Source organism: Carassius auratus, unplaced genomic scaffold, assembly GCF_003368295.1.
Source record: "Carassius auratus strain Wakin unplaced genomic scaffold, ASM336829v1 scaf_tig00214259, whole genome shotgun sequence".
NCBI lineage: Eukaryota > Metazoa > Chordata > Actinopteri > Cypriniformes > Cyprinidae > Carassius > Carassius auratus.
Window position 1 is genome coordinate 2,025,909 of NW_020527582.1, and position 21,540 is coordinate 2,047,448.

At 37.4% G+C, this 21,540-nt stretch overlaps 1 protein-coding gene across 3 annotated transcripts in view; it reads right to left on the reverse strand.

Moving 5' to 3' along the window:
• Positions 1 to 21,540, reverse strand: part of LOC113091628 (guanine nucleotide-binding protein G(o) subunit alpha-like) — an 86,796-nt gene that overhangs the window by 49,226 nt on the left and 16,030 nt on the right. For all 3 annotated transcript variants that reach the window (XM_026257208.1, XM_026257206.1, XM_026257207.1), the window contains exon 3: positions 13,960 to 14,101. In XM_026257208.1, the coding sequence (XP_026112993.1) occupies positions 13,960 to 14,101 (142 nt within the window). The remainder of the gene's footprint in view (positions 1 to 13,959; positions 14,102 to 21,540) is intronic.

Below are 21,540 nucleotides of genomic sequence, written 5' to 3' on the forward strand. Positions count from 1 at the left end.
GGACAAGATGGAAGTGGGGGCGGGGTGGGTGTGCACTGCTCTTCCAGGCACGCAAAATGACTCGACTCCACAGAGACACACAGGTCGAGGTACTTTCATGGCATGGACATTACTGTGAGATGTTAACAGAACGGAGTGAGTGACACAACTTGCTCCGGAGGCCCAGGGGAGAAGAGGAAATCTTCTTCTGAAGGCATCTGTGACTCCATAAGAGTCTATTCAGTACACACAATGTAATTCACAAAAATTCACAAGCTCTTATTCTGACAATCTTCATAAATAAATAAATGAAATTACAAAATTATATCATGTCAGTAAAATCAAGGAAAGACATGCATCATCTAGATGGTTAATCTATTGCTGGATTATAGGTACACACGTAGTGAGTTGACCACTGGGGCCACCTGGGACCTTGGAACATATAAATCAAGATGACAATTATTGCCCCCAAGCTGGTAAAATGCAAGCTGAATACAGCCTTCAGAAACAAGTATTTTTTTTTTTTTTAAGAAAAAAAGAATTCTTTTTTTCACTTTAAGTGTGCGCAGGAAACTCGCAAGACCATGACCACCCATCAAGAGAACCTTCAAGAGAAGAGTCTGAATATTACACAACAGAAAATAAAACGGACATCATATTGGTCAGATCAGATGATTTAGTCAGCCTGACCCCAGTGACATTACATTAGATTCGCAATTTACAGCAACAAACCTATCAAGGCCATTGTCCATGATTCTCATGTTTGCCATTTTAATGTCTTCCTTTCAATCTTTCAAGTTATCAAATGACAAGTGCGTTAATTGAAATTCTGAAGCATTCTCACATTTATCATTGAGATGACAAATGAGATAACATAAATGTGTGAAATCATTTGGTCAGTCAAAAACATTTAGTCGGTCAAAAACATTCATCGTTTTAATATTTAATGTAAATGCTTTATTCCAACTGAATCATCTGCGAGAAAGTAAACCCATAGAACTTTTCAGACTGGTTGTGTTTTAGTGCCTGGTTAGAACATGTTGTAAGATGTATATGAAGAACATTTCATTTTCATGTGATCTCTTTGAAGTTTATACTTGGATCTTCTCCCTTTGTAGGATTTAGGACAGCTTGAGCAGTGACAGAGTGCAGAAACCTGCTCTGAGCTCCTAACTCACCAAAGACATTTTTTGCTTCCTGTTGAATACACCAACACTCAAAGGTGTTTAAGCTGAAGCCAGCTGAAATATTACGAGCAAATGGTGAAGAGAGTTTGCATTCACCCTTACTAGGAAAAGCCTCTCCTTACTATCGTAACTCTTGTGAAAGACACACATATATATACACACTATTTTACTTTCATAAACAGCCGAAGTGAGATTCAGCAGAACAACGATCATCATCTGTAAAACTGTAAGTGGAGTTGCCCACTAATGCCTTGTTTATTCCTGATGCATTCACTTCCAACAAACACAGACATTACTTGCAGCTTACAGCTCTCAAGAGTCCATACTTCAGACATTTGTCATTGTAATATTCACTTGCATGAATATATATGAATATAAAAATAAAAATAAAAAAATAAAATTACAACATGTACAGTTTTAAAGCTTAGATTAAGACTGTATGAGCAGCTTGTTTTTTTTTTTTTTACAGATCTACAGTATTTTTTTGGAAAATAGATCAAGAGTGTACAGCATCATCAGATCTCTTAACCAAAACAAGGTGAGTTTAAGTGTAAATGATGTTCCTCACTGTGAGCACAGGAAAACCAGTCAATCACAATGGTCTCGCAGCAATATAATGTGCAATTTCTCTTCCAATTTTCCACTGGATCCTTTCTCACATCTACAGTAATCTCACCCCAAAGGCTATCAAGATTTGGCAAAATCTATCAATTTTGAGGCTAAGTGCAAGAAATCATTTTTCCATTTGTGATTAGGAGGCTTAGCCCTGTTCTAAACAGCATCGCTGCAGGTGCTGGTGCTGTTGCGTCCCTAAAGCCACCAAATCCCAATCTTTCAGTCCTGTTCCTTTTCATTAATAGTGCTGGTTGTGCTACCAATCTCCATTTACAGCTCTAGAAAACCTCACTGGTCACCAGCTTCAGTGCTTTCAGTGCTTTTTTAATCTGACTGGGTCTGAGAAGGCTTTAACAAATGAAGAGGGACTGAAGGAAGGGGTGATGAACCTGCTTTTAACCTAAATGTCCACTTTGGACATGCAGCTCATGGGATGGTTCGTATGATACGAAGGAGTCATTCTTGGCAACAAAGGCAAAGATGTCTCTAACGGTGCTGTGAGGAGAAATTCTGAAAAAACAGTCAAAGCGTATTCAGATCAAACTCAAAATCCCCGAAGCCCAGGCTGTTATAAGATCAGTACACGGGCATTTCTGAATGAGGCCTGAACTGAAAAATACTGCCATGTCAATTAGGATGAAATCCACACACATGGAAATATTAGAGCATTACTGGACTGAGAATATCAAGTTTTACTGTACATCTAAAACACAGTTTCCTGAATATAACACTAAATAGTTGTATTTAATAGTCTTATATTGTGGCCTTATATAAGACCAATATAAGAATCCATTGTTATATCATTTTGAATAATGATGACGGAACGATTTGCTTCCCTATTCTGTTCTTGCTGACTTTTATTGACTGGGGTAAATGATTGGCTTGAAGATCTAATGTAAATCAGTTGCTGATTGACAGCCTGTAAATAAAGCCAGTCTGAATGAGCAGTGTATAAAGTAAAATAATTTTAAAAAATAAGCCAGATTTGTGCATCCACTAAACGAAAAGAAACATTATTATCCTTGGGGAGCATTATGCATTGAGTTCATGGCCACCAATTGATTTTTTACAATAATTTTATGCTCTTATTCTTTCATTTGTGTCGGGTTTTAAAACGCACTTTCCAGGGTCATTTCCTTTAATACAGTGTTGCTAAAGCACTTAACAGTAGTAGACAGAGAAATTTGGTTCTGGCTTGTGTAAAGCAAAAAAAAAAAAAAAGTCTCTTGTTCAAGCACAAACAAATTGGTTGTCAGCACTGTATTTCAGAGGTGTATACAATGTGGGTGTCACGATGAGCATGTAATTATGCATTTGTTGATCATACATTCAACAAAGCCATTATTCCTTTTTAGTCTGCCCAGAGGTTATAAGCAACAACAAACACAGAGAAAACCATCAGCAGTATGGAAATAATAATGAATAGGAAAATAATGTCACTTTACATTGAGCTTGATCCTGGAACAATGGCAAAATACGAAAAGGCACAGGCTATGAATATTTCATGTAGGCCATAAAACTATATACTGCAACATGTTTCTTGTCCAAATCATAATGGAATTATTATCTATTTTTATCTAATTTTTAAGATTCAATGAGGCTTAATTCATGTTGACCCCTTTCAGCAAAAAATACTTCCAAATATTTCATGTCATAACAGGGAAGGTTTAAAAATGATGACTAATACAAGATTAAAGATGTGGTGAGACTCCATACATCTGCATTCAGATGGAGCGACATTTACTACACAGAGCCGTAGTTCACTGAAAATTAGCCAATTTCGCACTCAGTATCGCAGATCAAATCGTCTGCGATACTGAACGTGATTTTGCGTAGCTTGTCAGTGAACTACATCTCTGTGTAGTAAATGCCACTCCGTCTGAAAGCAGGTGATTTACTGCTAATCACGGAACCAGCTTTACTGAAGAGATGTGCATGACAATGGCATGTGATTCATTCCACAGCCCTACTATGAGGGTATATACCAGCGACTACATAAAGAAACATTTTTAGAGATTCAGATCAGATACTCTACAGAGTAACAATAAACTCATTCATCCTCTATCTCTGTCTTTTCTCTTGATATCAAACAGCTGTCAGTAAAGCTTGAATGTTATAGCAGTACTCAAGGGCAAATATCCAACCTCTTAAAATCACACATGTGCACTCTCATGCTTAAACACACATGCACGCACACGCACACAAAGACTGATGTATCTGTTGTAATAAGAGCTGGGCATATGGCAAAGACGTGGCCGGCTCACTAGCCCACTAACGGGGACCATATGGCTAAGGTGACGTTTGTTCCTGATTGCTTTATTTTTGGCTCTCCAATTAAAAATGAGCAGCACAGATCTTCTAGAGAGTGACAGCAACACAGTTTGGGCAAGGGCAGCACTGGGGAGTGCTCCAGACACATTCATCACACCCCACTTCATTGACCGCCTTTTAGAACTTTGCCAACACACATTTTGCAGGAGAAAGTAAAACTCAGACCACTAATGATTATCTTATTAAACAAATAATCTTAAAACATAAATCACGAACCACCTAAAATCCAGCTCAAAGGTATCACACCCATACAAACACATACCTCCTCAGATTTTTGGGGTGTGGGTTTTGAATGAGACTTCTGAAAAAAAGTATTGTAAATTCATTAGTGGCAGGTGATGTAATTACTGATAATGAATTGGTCAGGCAGATGATAATCTGGGCGTGCTCCTCCCAAACTTTTTAAAGAAGCATAACTTAAAAAATTGAATGTAAGGTGAAGAAAATGTGTGATCAATTTGTTAAATCTGTTTTAATCGATTGACAGCACTAAAATTCATATAATGTAAATCAGTGGTTTTCAACCTGTGAGGTGGTATTGCAGGGGTGCCGCCAATTACCATTAAAAAAATAATGATTTTGTTAATACATGTAAAAATTTCTAAGTCATAACATAATATGTGGAATAGCGTCCACTATTCAAGCTCGCGGATTGGTTTAAGAATAAATCACCAATTTATATTTTTGCTGCATATGCTACAGAACAACAAATTCAAACATGCATAAATGGCTGTCAACAAGGTCAACATAAATAGCTGTCAATGTGTTCCCTCCTCACTGCTTGCTCCACTGACTGTCTACCCGCTGCCGAGCTCTGCCTGGATCTGGTTTTCCCGTTTTGCTGAGCGATGCCAACCCAAGTTATTTTCTGTTCATTGCCAGTTCATTCTAGGGCAGTGCGATTAATAGAAATTGTCATAAAATTTCAAAATTTTTGTGTTTTCACTTTACAATAACGTGCTCTCGCTGCTGCTTCTGCATACACATACTGTATACACACTGCAAATGGAGTAGGCCTATGTGTGAACCTCTATAATGTATTACAAATCTATTTCAACACCTGAGGCACCGGTACAATTAATGAGCTCTATGAACAATGCATGGCAAAAAAAAAAGTCCCTGGACACGCATTTATTTATTTATATTTTTTGCCATAAGTTTAGAAATTTTGTTACACCTTTACTATAATGATTTTTTTGACTTATGTCTGTTCTAGAGACGTTACAACTATACGATAAAGCTCTAATTGGTTTTCTTTTGGAAATATGTTTCAAATTCATCCTGAATGCATTTATGAATATGAAGCATATCTGTGTGTGTCAAAATTGTGATTAAAATAGAAAACGCTAAATTGATCAAAGAAATTGCGATTTTTTTTTTTTTTTTGTCCATATCGCACAGCCCTAGTTCATTCTATAAATTCAGTTAACAATCTAGCTTCTGACTGCAAAGTTATTAACCCAACAATAGCGGGGTCAGTTAATTTTTTTTGCAGTGGGCCGCACAAACATAAATGATTGGTTGTGTGGGCCGCGAGTTGAAAAAGGTTGGGAAACACTGATGTAAATATTGAAAATTCAGGCTCAAAGGATGTCAGGTTCAGTTGCAGTTTTGCTTGGTTTACTATTCAGTTCTATTATTTGAAGAACTCTATCATAGTGTGCAAAATATCTGTTTATTAAATTCAGTAAGATGTACTGTGAGGTCTGTAAACAATTTAGGATTGTGAAAGGAGCCCTTAGTTTAGAAATCCTGGCCTAAGGCACAAAGTTTACCAGGACCACAAACAAGTAGATGTGTCTGACTCAGCTGACATAATTCCACTAAAAAAGCAACAGCCTGGAAAACACAAGTAGTTCTCCAGTGTAAAGATTCACTGAGGTAAATTGATTCACCTAATATGTAATTAAGCTGCGTCAGAAATAATTCTATTTGGGATCTGTGTAAATGAGCAGTAAGACTGGGGAGAATACTTTTTACTGAATCCAAGAACCAGAGACATGACATAAAAGGGTCTCAATTAAAATGGAGGCTGCAGCTCAATCTGTTGGGATAGATATCTGTTAATGCTTCTGAAGGGCTCTTGTTCTGCCTCACGCAAAATTAATTTACACATTCTATAAATATGCCTAACCTTCCCCTCTCAGTTTTAGCAATGATACAGGCTGTCTGCAAACCCAACTCCATCATAGAGAATGTACCAAAATCCAGGGTGGCCTGGACTAAAAAACTAAGAAGGGAGGACCCTCAACTTACAAATGCAAAACTCTACTTCCAGGGCCACTGTTTGTGTATAAAATCTATGCTAATGTTTTTACCTTAAGTCACTAAATTAAAAGCACTGCATAGCAGCAGGTAGAAATTAAGTTTAATAGCACATTTTTACATGGGAAGTGTTGCTAAGACACAAGGCTCAATCTTCAGCTAATAAACCATTTCACCAGTGATACGCAAGTATTGATTAGACATTCACAGGTCTGATTCACAGTAATGACTACTGATCCAAGGGGAAAAGGTTTTAGAAAGAAACTAATCAAGGATAAGATGAGTGTTCTCAAGAAATGTCCCCCCCCCCCCCCTTGAAACTGCTTATCTTAACTGTGTAGGAAAAAAAGTATTGTCTTTTCTGGATGTTATTTACCTTTCAGAGTTGTAGTTCTTATCAACTCCTTTTATCATTACCAGATGTTCGTTTCACACGGAAGAGGAACATGTACCACCACGGAGACAACAATAAACCAATGCACAGTTCTCAAAACATGTACTGGAAAACATCACATTTAAACACATAATTTGCATATGAGTTTTATTTGGCAATGTATTGCCATCAGCACCTAAAGGGGGTTTCACCACAGTTTTATTTGAAAATACATACGTCATAAGTCTTATTTGAATGTGACTCCGTTTCCCACAGGGAAATTTGTGTTTAACAGCAGCATTTTGTGAATGTAATCCCATTGTCTATAATTTGTGGTATATTATTTTTCACATGTATCCTCATCAAGTCTTATAATGCTCACCTCCAGATGATAGTGATCGCTTCAATCCTGCCCAAAGTTTCTGAAACACTGCTCTTAGACTTCTACATAACCAGGTATTTTTCCTATTTGAATGCAGGCAAATCAAACAGTTAGTATTATATAAAGATTATTTGCATAATGATGAGACCGTGTAGATGGGCTTTCTCTGGATAATGAGTGGGCGTGTAAGCACCGCTAGGGCTTTGCCGGGACTGATGGGAATACTCTGCTGCAAGCACCTTCTCTCTCTTATTCCCGAAATGTTTTCCATCCACAACACACACAAAAGCCCACAGACTCATGCTAACACAAACAACCACATACCCTAGTGACAGTGTAGTGTAGTGAGCAACAGAGGATCTAAACCCAAACTTAGGCCTACACAATGCTTAAAATGATAATCACTATTATTCTGCAAAAAATGTTTTACTCGCAATTATTATTGATTAAATGAATGACGAATTTTCATCACAATATTGTACTTTCTAGGGATGCGCCAAATTTACAGCCGCTGAAAAATTACAGCCGCTCGTGCTCACCAGAACAGCAAAGTCCGCTCAAATAACACACCAACAGGAAAATTCTATATAGTATAATACAAATATTCAATTTATATTTAATATTATTTTCTGTCCAATTTTATTGTGTTACATTCTATTTTCAAATACGTTTTGATAAAAAGTATATAATTAAAATGACTGAGTTAAATTACTACATCTTACAAAATTATATTATTTAATAAAATAATAAATACGAAGCATTCTTGGTTTCTGTTTCAGCACAGAAATTTCATTTTGGTGCATCTCTAGCACTTTCACATAAGCACAAATCAAGAAACATCAACGTTTCCAACGTAGGCTGAGTTTATTTAACATTCTCGAGCTTAGTTTTCAGATATATTTATCATATACATTAATACTGTCTACATTATGAAAACTAGTAAAACCTTAAAAACCTTCTCACAAAAGCTAAAACAGTGAAATTCACAATTTAAATTGCATAAGTTTACGTTTTTCTTTTAAAGGCCAATTCATGCAGCAACAGACAAAGACCAGTGCCGACAAACAAACGGGTGGAGTACAAACAGTAATAAATGTTCAATCTGCAAAAACAAGCATCAACCAATGCCAAAAGATGAAGACAGGGGTAACACACTGATCAAACAAAACCTGATGAATATATATATATTGCTTTTGTCTGCGTCTGTCCATGCAGTGTGAATTGGCCTTAAAACAAAAATACTTTATTGTAGCACAGACTTCGCATAAGCATTTAATTCAACAACCACAATTGCAAACATCATAGCTGAGATTCATGTTTGTAATTACTGTGTGTCACTGAAATGGTTTGCTCACAGATATAGTCGCAGCAAATGGCGCAAACAGCCAGGAATGCAGACTGAATGACACTTTGATTTGAGCAGAATATTGCATTAGAGCTTGCGAAATTCCAAACAAACATGTTTGTCTTTTCAGATAATCTGATAATTGGGACAATTAAGTAAAACACTAGTATGGAAAATGTATCTATTTAGGAGAAAAGCTCTGATTGGGGTGTGACATCCGGCAACCCCATACACGAAAGCTTGTGGAAGCTTGTTTCCAATGCAAGATAACAGAAATGTCAAAAAAATAAATAAATTTTTAAAATAAATAACCAAAGGCAATGTCGCAGTAATCATGATTAAATATATTTTAAAAAAATTAAAAACTGTGCCAGTTTGCCTCAAGACATGCACTACTGCAAAAAGCCACCTATGGGATTTCCATTAAATTTAATGAAAAAACAAAGCATTATTAAAGTGTCTCAATACTTAAAAAACAACTATTCCCACTGGCCACAGACAGCAATTCATGCCCCATATGAGTGCCTGCCCTCATCCAATCAGTTTTGCCTGAAAGAGCAAATTTTTCACACACTGCAGCATCCCATACATAAAATCATAATATAACCCCAAAAATATTGAACAGTTCAACTTTTAATATGCATTAAGTGGATCTGGATGCACATATTTATCATTATAAGTGAATAAGTAATAGAAATGGTCAGATAGGAGAGCTCTCGCCAGAGTGTCAGCACTAATGCAGGATAAATCACTTTAAATTTAGAGCAAACACTCCTAATTCTGACTGCAACCCTATTTCTCAGTTCTATTTTGGGACATTTGTGAATATAATTTTGCATGCGGCTAGCATGCAGACTGGGACACCCAATTGGGCTTCTTTGGGAGAGTTTTCCACAAGTGGCGTCATGATGCTGCAGTGGAAGCAGTGGGCCAGAATGGCAAAGCCCATCTGTGTCCATCTGGTTGCCAGGCACTGGGCTCATGCCCCCTGCCCACCACAGACTGACATTTATATTATCAGCAGTGGTGTGGCTCAGGATGTCACACCAACATGTTGGACCTTATGGAGCCCATTCCGCTCAGAGCGGCAGCCATTTTGCTGTACTATAGAGGCCCGTAAGCATGGCAGCAATGGGATCAGCATCGGATCATGTGTTAAGTTGTGGTGAGCAATGAATCAAACTAGGATGAATGGATTTCCTGCCACAGGCCGCAGCATCATCCGCTATTACACTACTAAGCTGTGGAGAAAAAGGATCAAGGGTCTTTACCAGGACAGCTGCATGGATAGAGACATGACAAGAACGTACATGCAGTGTGTGTGTCAAGTATACATTGAACATCTAAAAATAGACGGCGAATCCTAACAATTGGCTCCTTTAAAAATCACAGAGAGTACCATACCATATCCATGTAGCACCATCATCCAATGATGCTGGCAAACACATTGTGAGCCTGAGCAAAAAATTCAAATGAGGGTTGGGAGGGACATTTTCAAATAAATAAGGATTTTAATACACATAGGCCTAAATATTATAATAACCCAGATAATACTTTCATTATTACTATTATTTAGATAGTAATAGAATATTCATATAATACATACTAGATTGCTTTGAATTAGCTTCAATATTTTTATTTTATTTTCCTTTTTTCATTTTAGTTTAAGTTTATGTAAGACGACATGTAGCACTATTGTGTTTTGGGAGTCCCGAGTTCGAGTCACGGCTCACAGACATTTCCCAGGGCCCATCCCCTCTCTTTCTCTCTCTCCAGCTTCGCTTCCTGTCTAACTACTGTCCAATCAAACTAAAGTCATAAAACGGCAAAAAAGATTTTTTTTTTATAAATAAATACTATTTTATAATAAATTTGGACTATTGTATTGGATCATTTTATCCAGTATTTGTGTGTGCCATGTATTTGAAGCTTTACACTGTCATCATAGCAACATCATAACGTCAAAGTCAAATGAAATCTATTGCAATCCAAGTGTCTCTTATGCACAGCATTTGAAATCAGTTTTATAACAGGATGAATGTAGGCAGAAGACAGATCAGGATGGATGTAGGCAGTAGGCAGTTCACTATATCTTGGAACGGCGCTTTAGAGTTATACTCTATGAGAGGTGTGGCCCACTCCTCATTCTGGTCACACACACTTTGTGAATAGTCACATGAGATGTTTGCCTCTTTGGTGCTGGGCAGAGTGCATGCGAGTGACATTGCCCATGGACACAGACTTGTGGAAAGTGCTGTGAGAGAGGCAAAACAAGAGGTCGCCATGGAAACAGGGCCAGATTGGTGAGAGAGAAAAGGAGATAGGGGAGGGCAATATAGAGGAGAGGCTATGCATACAAAGACAGACAGATAGAAGTAAGAGAGAGGGAAAGCGGGAAGCTGAGAGGGTATAAAAAGCGAGAAACAGAAGAGTGTGAGAGAAAGAAAGGGCAAACAGATATATAGAGGCTAGGTTGTTGAGAAAGCAGATCCAATAAAATCTTCACACCTCAAATTAAAAAAGTGTGAGCCAGCTGGCCTCCACAGCCTGAAGGAACAGAGGCCTGAGGAGTTTGTGTGAATGTGTGTGACTGATCTGTTCTAGGGATAAATATATATGTACTATATGCATTTACATTTAGTCATTTATGCTTGCATACATAAAGAATTGTATGTAAGCATTATGTAATTTTCTCTCCAAGAACATATATTTTTGTATGCATCACATACTGTATATATAATGTAGTTCCTCACATATTCTGATCAATTCCTCCATTGACAATAGATATAACTCAGCACACATGGAATTGGTTAATAACACACGACTCTATGCAAGATCTAGGCAACAAATTTAACTATCCATTACATGCTCTTTTATGAAGTACTTAAGCTAATTTTAAGCAACTTCAGAGACCAATAAGAGTGCCGTAATCTCAGGGCTGTGTAAAGGTATATTCCATGTTCAGTACAAGTTAAACCCAATTCACAGCATTTGATTACCACAATCAACTGAAAATAAAATCTAGTTTTAAAGAGGATGTGAAAAGGAGGCAATCAGTAAACTGTTTCAATAATATAGCCACAAGACATAAAATGGATTAATAAAATTGCAATCCCTAAAACGAATGTAAAATTATGATTTAACCAGCTTTAAAGTTTAAGTTTCAACACATACAGTAAAGCAATGTAAGTGCTTTAATAAAAAGTTTGATTAATATTAAAAAAATATATAAATTAATTGCAACAGCCTCGTTAGCTTCCACTGCAATTTCCTCACTGTAACGCTGGGTTTTGTTTTAAGAAAACAATGGGTGAGTCAAAATGACTTTTTTGTTGCAATCAACCTTGTGTCACAAAATCTGTTGACTGAGCTTAACTTGTACTAAACCTAAAATATTCTATTAGCTGTAATAGTCCTTAAAGGGGTCATGAACTGAGAAATCAAAATCCCCATGATCTTTCGATCTGTAAGAGGTCATTGTGCTATAAAAACATCCTGGAAGTTGTAGAACTTCTACGTACAGTGCTTCTACATCACTCCAAGTTTAGCCTCGCCCACCAATTTGTGCACACAGTAGGTAAATGATAAGAGCAGTCTAACCAAACCATAAACTTTATTTCATGAACTTTATTTTTAATGAAGTGTCATTAAGGGCCTTTGGTCACTTCGTTTTACCACGGGTTTGTTTACAAACAGGGCACAATTCGACACAGGATTTTCAGAAATACTGAAACTAAAAGATGATGCTGTGCCGACTATATTACATACAATGTCACACCACACAGTGTGAGTAACTGTTTTCATTACGTGGTCACTATTGCTTTAGCTGTTGTTACAGATCACTTAATATGTACTGAGTATTTATGCGTTGGAACTTAAAACACATCAGTGTCCATCTGTGAAAGATGTAGGCTGTTAAACATTGTACACTGTGTGTACAATACAACTGTTATCCAATCATAGCAGTGGGATTTTACAGTGGGAGTCTACAATCCACAAGCTTATTTAATCAGAGTTCTGATGAGAGGGTCAAAACAATGACCGAAAATAGCATATTACTTCTAAATTAATGTTTTTTTGTTTGTTTGTTTGTTTTTTGATAAAAAAACACACAAGTGGATCTCAAAGAACAGTACAAAATAAAAAACAAAAGGCAGTTCATGACCCCTTTAAGTCAAAATCATGCCAAATCTAGGCCCTCTGCCCCAAAAAAACAGCAGAAAAAGTCTGCAGACTCCATGTAGGCCCAGCAGTCACATTCAAACACATTATGCCACACTGCTATCTATGACCTCTCTTATTAGGTACACACATCTGATAACCTTCAATGGCAGCTTCCTGAGATGTAACTCAACCTGGAAATGAAGACGTGTTCTATTTCTCACAATAGAAAATATCTCAATCGATGGCTGCTAGATATTTCAGATCACTTTTGCCTCTATACTGATAGCTTTGGTTTGATTAAAATGAAACATTGCTTCCTGCTGAAGGTCAATAAGTTCACTGACACTGACATTACAGTGAGAGAGATTTTGAGAATGAGCACAATGGGATTATGAGTCTTATTGACACTAATGGAACCCATTGGCAGGTAAATCTTAACCTGAAGCTTCCCATCAGAACCCAGCCATTTTACTTTGTATTAGGCGCGGAAATGATATGTGCTGTGGCTAGAATCTATCGACATTCACCACATCTGGTTCTGTTTCTCTTTAGATTAGATTAGTGGTGGTGTCTTTAATGCACAAGACTTTAGTAGAAGACATTTTTATTAAAGGAATTGTCCAGGTTCAGTACAAGTTAATATTAATTGAGGCTTGTGGTAAAATGTTTATTACAAGAAAACTTCATTTTTAATCTCATGCACTAACAGTGGAAAAGAATGGGGCTATTCTGTAAACATTAAAAAGCTTAATCTTTCAACAGTATAGCCAAAGGTAGAAACAATATGTATATGATTGCAGTGCAAAAAACAAACAAATAAAAGCAAGAAAAAAATGAATTATTAACCTTTTTTATATAAAGCTATATCCAGTTTTAATTATTATTTGAATGAAATTCCTAAACCAGTTATATAATAGTACTTAAATGGTATTAATAGCATAGACTCGCATTATCTTTTAAGTTTTTTAAGAAAATGAAAGAAGGAGCTTATGGACCTGGAACATTTCTATAAATGGTGTGTGACTCTTTAAAAAAAAAATTTATTCTTATTGAGTACAGTTCATTACAGATCATAAATGCAGCCTCAGGAACCGTGAAGCTAAAACTACATGTCACCGCCATTGACCCTTGTTATCTGATTCTACCGAATCATCTTACACAGAAACACTATATATTTGTCTTGCATATACTGTATAAAATAAAGAGAAATTACAGCTGATCTCAAGTGTTACAATTACCATCCATAAGGTAATAATCACAATGGGAATGTCACTCCTTAATAAGTATTCCAGCTTATCAGGGTTTGCGCTGTACTTACTTTACGCTCCTTGTCTCCATACTCCAGCCCCAGTGTGTCCATGGCACGCACGATAGCAGCCAGGGACTGGATGGTGTTGCTGAAGACCACTGGCTTGTACTGCTTCACATCGTCACCAGAGAAACCATCCTCGTGGATAATCCTACACACACAACAGAGGATATGTTAGAGAGCATGTAGTTCATGTGTGTCTGGAACACTTCCACCCTGGCTGGAGGAACCAGATTCAGGAATCATGTCCCATTTCACTGAAATGTTCAGCTCTTCTCAAGATCACAACCACACATTTCTAGACTGACAGTCTCCGGGCCCAACTATGGTGATAATACAAAAGCATAGGAAGGATGGAGAGGATGACTGGAGGGTGAAGGGAGACAGCAAACACAGTGATGTTCAAACATACAGATACAGTCAGTGTGCAATATTTCTCTTAACTGTTTGTTAGCACTTTTTTAATTTGTTATTTTAATCTTGTTCAAGTCAAACATATTAGCATGTTCCGTCACACATCCTTTGTGAAATTTAATAAATGAATAAAAAGAATAATAATGTTGAGCAAAATGCCTACTGCCTATCAGGAAACTCTTCTGAGAAATCTAATGTCTTTTTCACAATGCATCTCTTCATTTATTTTGCTCTGCTTCACTGAATATCATAACTAAAGAACAATAACTATGATAACTAATTATCTGGGTAAAATAACAGTTAGTCATTCAACTGGACATTGCTGGCATCTTATATGACATGAATGAAAATTAATTATAGTTACACAAACACACATGCTTGTTTGTACAGCTATCTCTGAGGGACCCACCAAAGACTAAAATAGGGTTCTTGTATTTTTGTTTAGTTTTTTTTACACTGACCTGATCCACACATACAAATTTACTACTACAATAGGTTTCGCAACACTCCCATTTTCGTAATTGCAGATGCTCTCATTAAATCCAATACATGTTACAGTAATTGATTTGACCTGTTTTTTTTTTTTTTTTCTTAAGGCTGTCAGTACATTATGTAAATTATGTGAAAAAGCAATAAAGGACTTTTAGGGCCCTATCATAATCCCGGAGCAAGGCACAGGGCAAGTGGTTATTCGTTTTGCCATTTCAGTCTGACGCAGCTCTCATTTTCCCATCCTGCACCACGTTGTTTAAATAGCAAATGCATTTGTACCCATTAGTGCAACCATGGGCGTGCTGGTCTTAAACTTTATGTTACACCCAAAAAACAACCACTACTCATTAAGAGAATAAGGACAACCCGCAGTATCAGTGAGACTTATAGCAAAATTAAAACAATTTTCTAAATTTTTTTAATTAGATTACATACACAACTAAGCCTGTCAAAAGTCACATGCTGAGTGGCTTATAAACGTCAAATGATAAACAGAAGTGAAGAATTATTAATAGTTCCATTCGTTTTATTTATGGAAAAAGTCTTAAAATTGCTGCATTTGTTTTAGCCAGAATAACTAAATAGCTATTGTCTGCTAGGGATGTAGGCAGTTTATCTTCATTTTGTTCTGTACATAAATCAGTGAAAGATGCATTTTTGTGATGAGGAGGTTGTTTTAATCATCACATTCAGTCAATTACTGTAGTAAGTGCAGTTTTATCATTCAGCATTATATGAGCACAGATTGTTCTTACTAGACAGCCAGCTATGTCCTTGTCCTCCTGATTCAGAAGTTATATTGTACATTGTTGGGGTTTTTACGGTTTTATCCCAAACATTTTTACCCATTATCTATAATAAAATGGTGTTATTTCTGCAACAGACGGCATGCCTGACTTTGATCCGGGGAAAGTAGTGCATACAGAACAGCGAGGGACTGGTTTCTCACAGAGAATATGACCCTGCTGGAGCCAAACCACAAAGGAGGGCCCCAGTGGCACTTGGTCCTTCTGTGGCCAAAACCCCTAATTCAATTGATTTAGCTAAAATTAGGTTTGGACATCTGTCTGTTCTACAATACTGAAAGATGGCAAGGCATTTTTAGATCATGAGGCTTTTACCAATAATATACACACAAACACACACATTATATGCATTTCCTTAATACATAGTAGCATTGTCTGTCCTGAAAGCTAAAGCCAGTGAATTATCACATCAGCGCTCAGCTGGTCTTGGAAAATGGTGTTAGTGTGGCATGAGAAAAGCCAGACAGACTGGCAAAGCCTGGCATTATGCAGACCCAGACATCACACTGGTTTATTAGACTGGTGCCAGGGAGAGGTGTGATGAAGCATGTGTTTGGGGATGATATTTTTGACCACTTGGTGCACACACACATGCATAACACACAAATTCAGGTGGCCTAAAGGCTACTACATATCATTAGCTCACTATTGCACTTAGTTCAACCAAAATATATACAAATATATATTAAAAGTAAATAAATTATTATAGGAGAATGCTTTATTCTGCTTTATTTTGGGGTTGTTTGAACACTAGTCTATCCATGGCAGCTTTCTTTGGCCAAGGCCTGCCCATGAGCCCTTTTGACTGGCATGTCAAACAACCAATCACAGTTCAGTTTGTTCGCATGTTTTGGGGCATGGAAATATTGCTAAAATAACAGACTGGTGTGTCAAACTCTCAGAACAATTTTAAGGATTCCGTGCCGCTGTTTAAATATTTCACAAACTTTTGAGAATCCGACGTTTAGTTGATCAGGATAAGCCCTCATTTTCAGAGTTGTAAACACAATGGCTTTCTTATTTCGTGAGGAGGTTTGGCAGCACGTCATCTTTGTTTCCAGGTGGAACGTTAAAGAACACGGCACATGTGTCTCCCAGAAATTCTGTATAATTCAACCAATCCGATGACGACTTCGAAACTGCTGAAGTGTTTGCACTTTTGTGTGCCGGTCCGTGGGCGTAATGTCACACTTGTGCTGCTTTACAATTAAACTAAATTAAATGGTCAAATTAGGTAAATGGGTTGAAATAAATCAAATGGAGTTTAAAAAAATGTGTTTCCTTATGTGTAAAATGTCTTTATATACTTTATATATTTTATGAGCAATTTAATCTTGTTATACAACAGCAGCTGGTGCTAGCAAACCAATGAAAACAGTTTGATGAGGGGATTACATGGCCATTCCCACAATCTCTCTCTCTCTCTCTGTGTGTGTGTGTGTGTGTGTGCCTGTCACTCTCACTCTTTCACATTTCTCAGATGACCACTAAATAATTCAGCTGATAAAAATAACAAATGTTTAGGGTCTTTTGAAAGTCGCAATATAAATAAGGACATCGGTTTTTGATTCCCGCAGGAGGATGGAAACATTGATCTGTTTCAAATGTGAGACACTGAAAGTAGACTCTAACTCAGAGGGCTCCCATTTCAGTTGACCCGGCAAAGACCAAGGGCTTGACACACACACACACACACACACACACACTGTACACAGTCTTAGTCACAGATGTGCAGATCAGGATACTGTCCTGTGGCCAAATAGGTTACTACAACTGTGGGCTAGAATAAAGTCTCCTATGTATACATTTTATTAGTTTAACTGAATAGACATTTAGTTCTACCACTGGTGATTTTTTTCGGCCCTTTGACTATTTATGGATTAAATGACTTCAGCCAGCAATCCTTCATATGGAATTCATACACAAAACTGTTACAAACTTTCATGAGACTTAGAGTCACAAGCAAATGGGGCAAGACTGTTTGAGCACTGACATGACAAAGCAGCCAGTGTGAATCTGACAGTAGATATATGTGCGCTTTCTCCAATCACAAAGTCCCTGTGAACACAGTGCTGGACCTGCCAGAACATCAAAGGCGGCTGATGGTACACAGCAAATGGAGGTGAATTCGGACAGATCAACCAGCTGGCTATTTTTCTGGACAGCTATAGTCGCTTAGTGAAAATCAGATGTTGTGCAAACCCTAGTATGTTTGCATGGCTATACTCAGGTCTAAACCCTGAATTTATGGTCAGGAACAGACACTGGGCTTTAACGTAAACGGAACAATGAATACTTCCTGAACAGAATATATGCACTTATAGATAATTATATCTCCAAATGACTTCCTTGTGGGTGTCTTCATATACACAAAACTTAAAAACAAAAATGTGATTCTGTTTTTGAACTTTTATACAAACCAACTGGTTTCAACTGTTATACTATGCTCAACCATTTAAAAAAAATCAGTAATATTTATGGACTTTTTATGAGTTTATTGTAAGGGGACAGTAGAGAGCTGGCAGGGAAGCACTGGATGGACAAAGGGGCGTGGGATCGGCAAAGAACTTTGAGGCAAGAATCAAACTCAGGCCGCCGTGAGCGTAGTTGTGCTAGGCTATATGTAGATGAACTAACCAGTAGGCTATCATCGCTGACATTTGCACCATTTATAATAAGAAATGTTACTTGAGCACTCAGTCAGATTTCTGAAGAATCACGTGACACTGGAGTCTTGGTGAACATAAGAACATAAAAACATTGAAACAAATACTTTTGAACAGTATAGATCATAATACAAATATGTAATTTAAAAATGCTTGTGAACTTATGTGTTAATGGGTTACTCGACACATACAAGAAAGTCTGCAAATTATTAAAAATATTTATATTGTAATTGCAACAAAGAGCTGTATATCTTTGTCTTTTTCAAATCTAGGCAATATCATAACACTAGCTTAAATTATGAAAGAAAGCTTATGCTATAATGTGCATTGTAAGCTCACAAACATTCACACAAAGTCACTCTCTCATGAGAACACTGCCAAACTAAGTTCTAACAGCTTCAGGGATCAAGCTCCAGAACCCACATGAGAAAGAGGATGATGAAGAGTTGTTATCTGAAGAGACAAGACAAGGGGTGTCTTTAGAAAGTTTGTGTGAGGTTAACATTCATTTTCATCTCTGGAAGCTAGCATGTGGGCGGAGGAGAGACATCATTACAGCAACCTTTCCTTCAGATGAACTTATTATAGAACAGCTCATTAAAGAGGAGAGAGAACAGAGTGAGAGAAAGGATCATCTCAGATGTAAAAACTTACGGCATTCATTAGGGGTGTAACGGTTCACAAAATTCACGGTTCGGTTCGATACGATACACTGATGTCACGGTTCGGTTCGGTTCGATACGTTTTAGATACAGCAAAATGTAAAAACATCTCAACTTTTCAGAATGCCGCAAGCGCACCGCGGGTCATGTGACAAGAACCAACCAATCAGCTTCATCCTTTCCCGTAACAAGGTTGAGAGCTCAGCCAAGATGAAGGAACAGCTGATCATAGTTGTATATGGATTGCAATTTTGAAATAAATTTAGTAGCAGAGCTACTGCAAGCGATTTTTAGAGCTGCAAATCCATTTATCCTTCGCTGAAATTTCCGCGTCTCATGGAGAGAGCACGTCATTGTTGCTTAGCAAAGACAGACGCCTCATGAGCGCTTCTGGCCGAGCGCTTTGGAAAGGAGGAGAAAGACGTGCTTAGCGTTTTCCACGCGTTTTTAGGAGCGATATGTGAACGGCCCCTAAGGCGCTCTCTCACTCAGCACGCGCTGAAGGCTCGTTGCAAAATGTCTAATGCATTTAACAGACCAGAAATATAAGATCCTAAAATAACCAACAGGTCTGGTGTTTGGGTTGGATTCCCTGTAAGCTATAGTGTCTAAATGCTGCAGGGATAGTTTGCTGCGTGCATGTTTCTCCTTTTTTTCGTCTTTTCCCAGATAGTACTGACGCATATATCCCAGATATTCCCGCTGGTGTTTTTTTTTTTTTTTTTTTTTTTTTGTATTCCCGCTGGTGTACCCTGTCATGTTGCAGATGCGACATACCGTTGTTTTTTTATCCACCACTCTCTTGCCATCACCATTATAGCTTAAAGGGAATCCAAAGTGCACCCAAACACCAGACCTGTTGGTTATTGGAGGATCTTCTCATTTCTAGTCTGTTAAACGCATTGGCTATTTTGCAACGAGCCTTCAGCGCGTACTGAGTGAGCGAGCGCCTGCTGAGTAGCCTAACATAAACATATAAGATGGTGTTTTTTTCTTCTTCGGGAGTGTCAGGGGCGTTGCCTGTTACGTTGTTTGGGTTATTGGGCTACCTTGTTGAACGCATATCATTATATTTCTATCTCTCTCTTTTTTTTTTTTTTTCAAATATAATTAATTACTCCAACGAACCGTTCGGTATACATAATGCGTACCGCGTACCGAACCGAAAGCGTCGTACCGAACGGTTCAATACGAATACGCGTATCGTTACACCCCTAGCATTCATGCAAGAAGACTAATTTCTCACATCTCGAGGCTGTCTGTAAGGTGTGCATTTGTGTGTGTGTGTGTCCTGAGAGGTGAAGGATCAGGCCAATACAAGCTCCTGCTGATTTTATTACACAATCACACCAACTGTGCTCTGTGACCTGTAAGTTGGTTTGAGTGCACTCAATCTTATTTACACAAAGGGACAAATCATCACGGCATTCACCAACATAAAAGGCATGTGCACCAGTCGCACCTGAGTATAAGTCGCATTGGTCCAAAAATACGTCATGATGAGGAAAAAAAACATATAAGTCGCACTGGACTATAAGTCGCATTTATTATTATTGAAATTATGAAAGAGGCCGCCCTGCCTCTTTAACTGAACACATTGTTTCCAATGACGCGCACTACACACAAGCGCCGTGTCTTTAACTGCCGAACACTGCCTAATTATGATTATACTGTATATTTTTTCATGTTATTTTTCATTAAAGTGAAGTTGTCTATAGTAAATTGTGTTTAACACAAGTGATGATCAGGTCAACACAGAGAAGTATAGCAATTTTGTCGTGCTTATCTTCTCTATGCAGAGCTGCGTGCTGTGACTCCATGTTGCTTCAAACGCATCATTCTGCACATGGGATGCGCATAAGAGCTTTGTGCTGGTCTGTATTGGAGCTTTTCATATTATAATACTTTTGCGCAATGAAAGATTATTTATAGCATTTCTTGTTCTCTCCTATGAAGAAAGAAAGTCTACTGATAATCCAATATATAGCACAGTAAGGGAGGCAGCAACATAAGATAGATAGGAATCCTATCTATCATATGTTGCTTCCTTCAATACTGTGCTATGTATTTAAAATAAATGTTTTTTAATTTTATAATTTATATTTATATATAAATACATTTTCTAGTTTTCATTTATGCATTTTACAATACAAAGAGCAATGTGTAAAATTTGACCAGATTTACTTGCTCCCTAAATAATGTTATTTCACTAAATGTTTAGATTTTATAAAATTGTGCACTCATGAATTTTTCTAGAATAACCTTTGCTGCTAAAATATCTACTAACCTAGTTTATAACAGTATTTCTGTCATAGATTATGATTATACTGTATTTTTTAATTAAAATTAAATTGACTATATGTAATAGACTGTGTTTAACACACAAAAAATGTACGATCAGGTCAACACACTGAACAGAAGTATATAAATTCTACATAGATGAAAAAAGAAAAGAAAGTGCTGGTATCGGATCAGAATCGGCCAATACTCAGACTTTTCTGGATCAGATCGAGTACACGCATGTACTCAGTGACCCACACCACCTCTCGC